This window comes from Chironomus tepperi, unplaced genomic scaffold (genome assembly GCF_022539635.2).
Source record: "Chironomus tepperi strain 1889 unplaced genomic scaffold, CSIRO-AGI_Ctep_v1 contig_81, whole genome shotgun sequence".
Taxonomy (NCBI): Eukaryota; Metazoa; Arthropoda; class Insecta; order Diptera; family Chironomidae; genus Chironomus; species Chironomus tepperi.
Window position 1 is genome coordinate 628,580 of NW_027226203.1, and position 9,711 is coordinate 638,290.

The following is a 9,711-nucleotide window of genomic DNA, read 5'->3' on the forward strand; positions in this document are numbered from 1 at the left end:
TCAAGCATTTAGGTTAATTATAATTATTAATAAAATTCAATAATCAAGATAAGTTGACTAACTCAGAGGTTCCTGCTTAAATTTTGTAGGTTATAGCCAATTCTAGGCTCTATTTACCTCTGGTAATACTACCACATACTTACTTAATTATTAACTAAATTAAGTACCTAAATACGTGTCCATAAGACTATTTCAGCTTACTCAAAATGCCATCTTAACTTCACATTCTTCTACTTCCAAAAACATTCAATATTCACCTCAAAAAACATCAAATCGTCATCAATCAAGCATACCAAAAAAATAAATTAGAAAAAGAGGAAGGATTTACGACATTTAAGACTACTTAATGAGTCTCAAAATTAATTTACCATTCACTAGCTGCACACTCAACAAAAAATTATTCAAACGTGACTTTTCAGAACGGAAATCACATAAAATAAATTAGAAATGAAGACGACAATTCAAAAAAATTGGAACCGCCCAAATCATCGTCATGTTCAATTGTCATTTCTTTTTGAAATTTGTCAATTTGTTGAGTGAGAATTTTGTAGTAAAATTTTTATTTTAACGATTATTAAGAAGCGACAACGACACGGCAGCAACTGAAAAGTGTCAAGTGGTAGGCGGCACTGTCTGTAATTTTCATGTCTACGTCGACCCCTTTTTTATAATTTGAAAAATTAAATCGGAAATCGTGCTCAAAAAAAAATTTTTGTTCTTTAAAGATTCAACGCACTTGTGACTAGACAGACTAAACAATGGCTCTTATGTACATGTCTATAATGAAAAGATTTGGATGCCGATTGAAGTATGAAACATTAATCATTTCCATTGTCGCTCATTCTTGTCTTCTTTTCTATCATTTTACATTTTATTTCAGCTTGTCTTGCTTACTTTATTCTTTATTTCAATTTACATCTGCTTTCATTCACTTATACAATTTGACAGTTAATGTATTTTCACTGTTCATATGTCGACTTTGAAGTGATTTAAATGCGACAATGCTAATGATGTATTAACACGTTTATTTCTTGACTCTATTCATTGTTACTTCATTTTATGTTTTTGTTTTGTTTGACGTAGCTCATTACAGTCTTTTGATTTATTTTTGTAAGTTTTTGGAGTTGAGGTGGTTTTAAATAGCAATATTAGGTACTAAATTGATGATTATGAGCTGTATGATTGTATAATTTAATTGATATTAATTTATTTTACGAATTAACGCTAGAGTTCTGAATATCCCGAACTGATAGAAGTTATCAAAAGATAGAGCCATCTACAGACGTTCTCTAAACGCTTGTGCACCCTAAGAAAGGAAATAAGTAAAGTAAGTAAGTATATCTAACGAATTAATGACCTTAAACTAAAGTTGTCACTAGTTTTCGGTAGATATGCTTTGATAAAGTTGTCCAAATAGCACAAAATCGGTTAATCGACCCAAAATTCAGCTCCAGACCGACGTGACTCTGACTTGGTGTCTGATTCGATTTAAACCAGAACCATGTCAGAATCACGACAGCCTGAAGCCGGATTTTGGTTCAATTAACTGATTTTGAGGCCTTTAATTTTGAGTCCTGTCTTTCTACGGACGGTAAAAGAGGTCGTGGACGTCGAAAGAATTCTTGGAAGGAAGCGATCGATAGAATTAGTATTGTGCTTGGTATCAGAAATTGGCACGTGGAAGCCAGCGATTGAGCCAGCTTCAGGCAACTCCTGTTGGAGGTCATGGATAACTATTGATCTGTACGACCAGCAAAGCTAACTAATTTGTGCTAATCCTATGGTATCTTGCTAAGTACTGCCAAGAAAATGCTAAAGCTACCAAAGTTAAGCTTAGGATTTATCTGAAAATTCGATCGAAAACCACAAAAGCTGTATTGGGACTCAGCAATTGATTGACTAAAAATAGAGTCACAATTCGACCAATTTACTCAAAATGCCACCTGAACTTCACATTCTTCTACTTCCAAAAACATTCAATATTCGACCAACTCAAAGCATCCAACCATCGACATTCATTCAATCCACATATTACCTCAATTACCATCAACATCCAGCCTTATCAATTTACTCTCACAACAGCCAAACACCACTTCATTAATTTCTCACAACTCAATAGACCATCATTCAATATTATTTAACCTTTTACAGTCATCTCATCAACATCAACTTTAAGCATCAACAAACAGAAAGCAGAAATGACTTAAAAGAATCTCTTCAACTTTAGAATATGTTAGCCTCAAGTGACTGCTCATGACGATGAAATAAACTATACATTATTGTCTCTCTTGAGTGAATCAAGCATGAAAACAGCTATGAGGATGATGATGTCGATCACTCGAGTACTCAATGTGCTTGTCTTTGAATTGTAAATTGATGAAGTAAAATGAATCGATTCTTAATATTATTTTCTTGTGTCTGAAGTTGATGAAGAAATAGAGAACATCAATGAGCCACTCAAACTCAACATCCATCAACGCCGCCACGCCACAAATAATAAAAGACTGTTTTTTTTTCTTCTTCATTTCCTTCTTCACATCTTTCTTAAGTATCCGAAGCACTTTATTTATAAAGCAATTTTCATCGTCATTTCGATCGATTGCTCTGACACAAGTACACAACGTTTGTACGGTAGCTTCATTGCTGTCAAATTGAATGAATCGTTGCTTTAGATTATTGTTGATGTCCAATCGGGATGATGTTAGAGATTCTTTTTATTCTGAGGGTATTTAGATGCTTCTTTGAGCAAGCGCTTTGTCAATACTTACTTTTAAGGTGGTTCAAAGGGTTATGGGATGTCTCAGCATAGCAAGGAAAGGGTATGGTTAAGATTGTAGTCAGAACTAGGCAATCATGGTCAAATAAGTTAACTTACCAACTCAACTGTTAAATAGGTAATTTATAAAGGTTAAATCAAGGCTTAATTCATCTCGAGCAGCATAAGAAGGTCGATAAGACACCGCGATGATCCAGCATTGACGGCTAGACGTGAGGATGCTCTGACGACAACCTGCCGACTGTTTTAGGTCCATTTTCAAGACAGAATATGAAATTTGCCACATTATACTCTTCGAACATTTGACCAGCAACTGCAGTTCCTTGACATCCTATCAAATACCCAAAAATGCGCCACTATCAACCATTTACCATAAAAATTCTACAGCCTACCCATTCATTCCATGACATCTTCTATTCTTTACCGCATATAAACCTCATTCACGATTTAATTCATGAATTAAATTAATTCAATTTTCATTCTATTAAAATTCTTTATATCCACGATCATCCACAAATTGAACAATCCATTTTTTTTTCTTCATTTGATTGTCGATCAGACTCAAATTGATTGAATGATAATTGGAAAATTGGTAAATGATGAACGAAAATTCTTCTCATCCTCACATCAATCGTTGATCTTTGACTTCCTTTTATGATTGATGGATCTTTTCACATTTTTCCTTTCATTCAGTCATTGTAATAAATTAAAGAGGAATGAGGAGGATGAAATGAGGAACTTTGATGAATGCCGAATTGATTCTTTTTCAAGATTTATGTTCATTATTGATAGATTGGAATAACTTTTTTTTTCATGTTGCTTACTGTAAATTAAAACTGATGTAAGGGATTTTTTTTAAGGTAGATTGAACAGCAGTGAGTTCTGTTTTGAGATATTAATGATCGATGAGGGACGGAATTTTTTTTGTTTTATTTTCTTTTATATTGAATTTTAAATTATTTTGATAGGATTGGAGTTGATTGATGTTTAACTGGGAAGAGACTGTTTATGTTATATAAAATGAGGAGATGAGTTAAGTGATAAAGAGGGTAATTTATTCAAAAATTTACTAAAATACAGGGTATGGGGTGGTCACTTAAAAAAAAAATTGTTCAGGCTGCTACAGAATCCTAGACTTCCTAAAAAGCGAACGTAATAAATGAATGGCTCCGTAGGAACTAATTAATTAAATTGCACTCAAATGTACTAAAAAACATAAATTATAAAGATAGTCCAACTTTGCTGAATAACCCATGCAATTTAATCGATCCAAAACACTGCACTAAGCTGACCTAAATCTACCATGGTGCTGGATTTAAACCAAATCTGGCAACAAGACATATTGAGTCCTGTGTGACTCTGCTATGGTACCAGATTCACTTTAAACTCAGTTTGAATCCTGCAACATAGCAGAGTCACACAGGACACACTCTGTCTTGTTTCCGGAGTGTGTTATCTCAACCTGGGGCAAGATTGTATTTGATGTGCATTTTATTACATAAATTGTAAGATATTTTACAAAATTTAATATTCCAATAGCTACATATAAGATATAAATTCTATAAAAATTAAATTTAACCTAATGACACGAACATGGACGAGTAGACAAAATAAGGACTTGATTTGTAAGTTCCTCAAGTGCAGCAGCTTGACTTTTTGAATGTTTACTTAACTCTTCAATTTGATCCACCAAATCTTTATTCTCCTTAGTTAAATAATCAATCTGATCCTGTAAATCGTAAATAACTTCAACGAACTGCTGATTTTGATCATCGATTTTTTCAAAATTTTCATTGAAAGCTTCAACTTCGTCTTCAAGTCTGCAAACTCTATTGTCTATATTTCCACCGATACATCCGGGAGGTAAGTTTGTAGTTGATGTGATAGATGTTGTTGGTGGTTCTGTTGTAGTTGTTGGTACGGTCGATGTTTCTGTGAAAAAATTAAGTAATTTTTAACTATTTCTTGTTCCTCCTAGGATTTTTAATCCAGGAATTCAAAAGGAACTGAATCACTGAGCGACACAAATGAGAAAGGCTCCGTTCAACCTCTTTTATTAATCCTAATTGGAAGCTTCCGTTTGGCAGTCATGTGAACGCCATTTGGCTTCCACATGGAGGCGGCTTCCATTTGGCGTTAGTAAAAGAAGTTTTACGGAGCCGTAAAAGCTCCGTGCTGGAGCCTTCTTCATATATGTCGCTTGGGAATCAAGTATTGATTTCGAGATAAACTACAACTACATCTTGGACCCAAAGCATAGAAAGTGTTCTCAAGAGCAAAGTAAGTTGAGAGCAACGCTCACGAGCAGGCACATCTTGTATAATTAAGGAGACCAAGCTCTCGAGCTTGCCAAAATTATCATGTATAAGACGCTAATTTGCCTAATTGCGATTTATGGACCAGAGTCATAGAACATGACAGCTGCGGACGAACATTGTTTTAGCATCTTCGACATAAAGACTCTCAGAGTCATTTTTGACCCTAAGAAGGAAGGAGATCTATTTAAGAGATCTAAAATGGAATTGAATCAGCTCTTAATGCGAGGTAAAGTAAATAGGATTCGATGGACAGGGCAACAATCGATTTACAAGACCTTTGGAAGCTCCAATAAATTTGGACTTATAGGAAATAGGTTATGGATCACATAGTAAGTCAGTAATCTCTCGAGAGCATGTGCTTTGCCTGTTAGGGAGAATTGCAACGATAGTTCCTACATACCTGAATTTAAATAGTTATTAAAGCAGATTTGTAGAGCATTTCTCATTGACTCTCTTGAAGCAGTGTTGTCGGATATACTAATATTTGCGCATATATTATGCAGCATATTTAAACTCCTAACGCCAGTATTGTCAATCAACTGTTCATCAATTGCACTAATTTGATTTGTATGTAAATTAATTAATGTTAAATTTGATAAAATGCCAAATGAGTCAGCATGAATAACTTTTAATGTGTTATTAGCTAGCAAAATTTCTTCTATGCTTTTTAAAGCACTAAAAACATTTTTCGGAAGCTCCTCAATTTGATTTGAAGACAAAGCCAAAAATTTTAAATTATCAAGCTTTTCAAACCACTCAATAGAAAGGGTTTGGACCTGATTGACACGTAATGCCAATTGCTCTAAACTTATAAGTGGATTAAACACATTTTTTGGTAGGTACGAAATTTGATTCGTGTTTAACCATAAAACTCGTAAATTTTGCTGGTTTAAAAATACATTTTCGGGTAAAGTAGTTAGCTGATTGAAATCAAGCAATAAAAATCGTAGATTTATATTTTCACTAAATGACTTTTCATCTATTACTGAAATTTGATTCAACACCAAATCTAAAAAATCGAGCATTTTACAATTTTTAAAGGAATCTTCGTCAATTTTCTCGATTCCAATTGATATAAATTCAATTGATTTTAAATTATTAAATTTATCACAAATGATGGACGGAATGTTAGTGCTGATAGATGAAGTTGCACTTATAATATTTTGTACATCACTGTCTGTCGTTCCATTTAAATGTGTTCCATTAATTACAGTAAAATTATTAAATCCATTTGGATTAATGATTGTCAATGAACAAGTATATACACTAGAACTATTAGGATAAACACAGCTTAAAGATTGACCGTAACTTGTGTGGCTTCCGATTATTAAAATTACTATCGTAGCTATTAATTCTGTCTTCATTTTAATGACTGTGAACTCAATTATTAGGATATAATGTAGGATTTTCTTATAACACTGCAATAGATGTTCTCTTGTCACTGAATACTTGATTGAAAATTTTTATACGACTGAATAGGTCAGGAAGAAATGATTCCGAATTTATACAATTTACTTTATCGTGGAATTTAATTCATTACAACTCATTTATTGTAATTAATTGAAAAATAATTCGTAAGTTATTTATTTGGTTTATCAACAATTATGATTGGCAAAAGGAAGTAAGATTAAGGAATACTTTCACAAAAGATTTATTGTAATATTGATAAAAAAAATTAAAAATTGTCGTAATTAGGGGGGAAAAATCTTGGAAGAAAAAGTCGTCTTAGGGAGTCCAAAACAGGCATCTCCACTGGCTTCCCGACTCCAATAAAAGAGTCTTCACTGGTATCCAGACTCCACTTCAGGCGTCTCTTTTGGTGCTCGGGCTAGAATAGAGGAGCCTCCACTGGTGTTCAGACTCCAATAGAGCAGACATTACTACTATCCGGAATCCAATAGATGCGTCTCTTTTGTTGCTCGGATTCCACTTGAGACGTCCCCACTGGTGTTCAGACTCCAATAGAGGCATCTCTTTTGGTGATCGGCCTTCAATATGATATCTGTATTCCAATAGAGGCATCTCGATTGGTGTCCAAGATTCAATACAGGCGTCTCTACTGGTTTCCGAGCTCAAATAGAGGCGTCTCCATTTTGTAATTTTGAACAGGTTTTGTCAATTCTGATCAGTAATTCTAATGTTATCTATTAAATATTTTCACCACATTTTTTCATCCCAGACCATGAAATATCATGCTCTTAAGAGCAGAGTTAGCTACGAGCATGCTTACCTAGTATACTGTAGTAGATCAATCTCTTGAAATCAAGATTTTGCCTGTTAGGGCTGAGGACCCTGAAATACTTTTCAAATAATAGAAACAGCTATAAAAAATATTTTTATAACAACGAAGAAATGCACGCATTTTTGCTGGCAATTTATGAAGAAATTATCAAAAAAACCATTTTAAATTGACTCATTTGCTTCCTTAATTAGTGCTTATCGGTCAAATTTTATTGCAATAATCTTCAAATAATTAAATGACAAATTACAAAATATGATAAGATACAACAATTCATAACTTGACAGAAAAAATAAGTAGAAAATCAAATTAATTTTAATGGCACGAACAATGACGAAATTGACTTGATTTTAAGTAGAGTTTGCCAAAATTAGATACGCAAAGATGCAGAAAACTGCAGGCCTGTGCATTTGGGCGAACTCTAATTTTTAACAAGAATTTGTCACTTGGGTCTATTTTGATTCTATGAAAAATTCAAATATCACCACGAGAACTTGCAGCCGACATCAATTCCTCAACTTGATCACGCAATTCTTCAATTGATGTGTTAAATTTTTCTCCCAAATTTTCATTTTCATCAACAAGTTTTTCAATCTCTTCAGCTAGTTCCTCATTTTTTTCTGTCAAACTCTTAATGTCGTCTTCTAATTCTTCTGTTACTGAAATCAAATATTGAATTTGGCTTTTTATATCGTCTAAATTGCTGTTTAATTCTTTGTTTTCTTGCTCAAGTTCGCAGATTCTAGAGTTTAAATTTCCACTGTCACATCCTGGGGATAAGGTTGATTCAGTTGTTGATGTTTCTATTGGATTAAATACATAGATTAGTTGATTAAATTAATTAAATAAAGACCTCCTTTACTCGATTACTAAAGGTTTTTAAATCCGACTATTTAAATGGAAAGATATCACGCAGCAGGCCAAAGATCTCATGGAAAGATGCTGTCAGTAGAGATAATATTGTACTTGGTTTTGGTAATTAGAAAGCGGATAGAGTCAGCCTCAGTCGCCAACTAAGGGAGGCCATGGATTTCATTTGATCTATATGGTCTGCAAAGCAAGCAAGTAAGTAAGGTACCCCGATTGACACACGTTAAAGTATTGCTTCTACGGCGTAAAAGTGGCAGGATACTTAAAGTCAATTGAAATAGGAAGGTTGTTGAGGTGGGAGATTAGAAAAATCTAGAATTTTATTATTTAGTGGCTTTTATTTTCCAAACCACACCTTAATGATAAGCTTCTGCCGAAACTGCACATTTCATACGATTTACGGTATTTAAAATAATTTTTTGTAGTGATTCTAGTGTGCCGCGGCATACTGGTTGTCTACGAATTATCTAATTTAACATGGAGTGTATCTCAGTGCACAGTTTGATCTGCAATACTAATCTAGATACAATTTTGAATCTACTCACCATGATTAAAAACTTTATTATAATTTTCAAAACAAGTTTGAAGTTCTTCTCTCATGATTCCTCTTGAGCTTGCGTTATCACTGATAATACTGTTTGTACATAAGTTTCCATTCATTGACAGATAAATCACTCCACTATTATTAATTAATTTTTCATCAACAGCCTCAATATTATTATTTGATAATAAAATGTCTGTTAAATTTGGTAAGATTCCAAACGAATGAATAGTTTTAAGATTATTGGAGATTAACGAAACACTTGTTAAGCTTGTCAAATGTCTAAAGATATCTTTTGGAAGTTCCTCAATTTGATTGTGCATTAAATCTAAATATTTTAAGCTTTTAAGACCCTCAAATGCATCAGCTGTTAAATTTTCAATTTTATTGCTTCGTAAATCTAAATTAATTAAGTTTTTTAGAGTTGTAAAAACCTTGTTTGGGATGTAAGATAAGTCATTGCCATCGAACCATAAAGTAACTAAATTTTGTTGATTTAAAAATAAATTTTCATGTAAATCAGACAGTCGATTGTAAAGAAGATACAAAGTCGATAATTTTTGATTATTTTCAAATGCTTTTTCGTCAATTTTTGAAATTTTGTTGCCATATAAATCCAAATATTGAAGTTCTTGGCAATTCCTTAATGAATTTTCGTCAATAATTTGAATTCCGATTGATATTAGTTCAATATGTGTTGTATTTTTGAAGGTATTGCAGATAAATGACGGAATATTTGAGGTATTTGATGCAGAATTACCGGAGACTATGTACTTTACATCATTATTAGTTTTGCCACTTAAATGTCGTCCACTGATTCTTTTGAAATTATTAAGACCGGATGGATTCGTGATTGTTAAATTGCAACTATAGCCGTAATAATTTGAATCAGAATAAATACAACTTAATTGACTTTTTGCACAAACACTGGTTAATAAAATTAAAAATGACACTATTATTACTGCCT

General features: G+C 33.0%; 1 protein-coding gene across 1 annotated transcript; it reads right to left on the minus strand.

Annotated features, from left to right (window-relative positions):
- Positions 1-4,249: 4,249 nt before the first annotated feature.
- On the minus strand, positions 4,250-6,552 carry LOC139085698 (leucine-rich repeat-containing protein 70-like). Its single transcript, XM_070633825.1, has 2 exons — positions 5,495-6,552; positions 4,250-4,708 (listed from the first exon to the last, which is right to left on the minus strand). Exons 1-2 carry the CDS (start codon positions 6,456-6,458, stop codon positions 4,356-4,358), a joined length of 1,317 nt encoding a protein of 438 aa, XP_070489926.1. The 5' UTR covers positions 6,459-6,552; the 3' UTR covers positions 4,250-4,355.
- Between the last annotated feature and the right edge of the window lie 3,159 nt (positions 6,553-9,711).

Coding starts and splice junctions, on each gene's coding strand:
- LOC139085698 (XM_070633825.1), bottom strand. CDS start 6,458: ATGAAGACAGAATTAATAGCTACGATAGTAATTTTAATAATCGGAAGC. Junction 4,709..5,494: donor TAATAACTATTTAAATTCAG/GTATGTAGGAAC, acceptor ATTTTTTCACAG/AAACATCGACCGTACCAACA.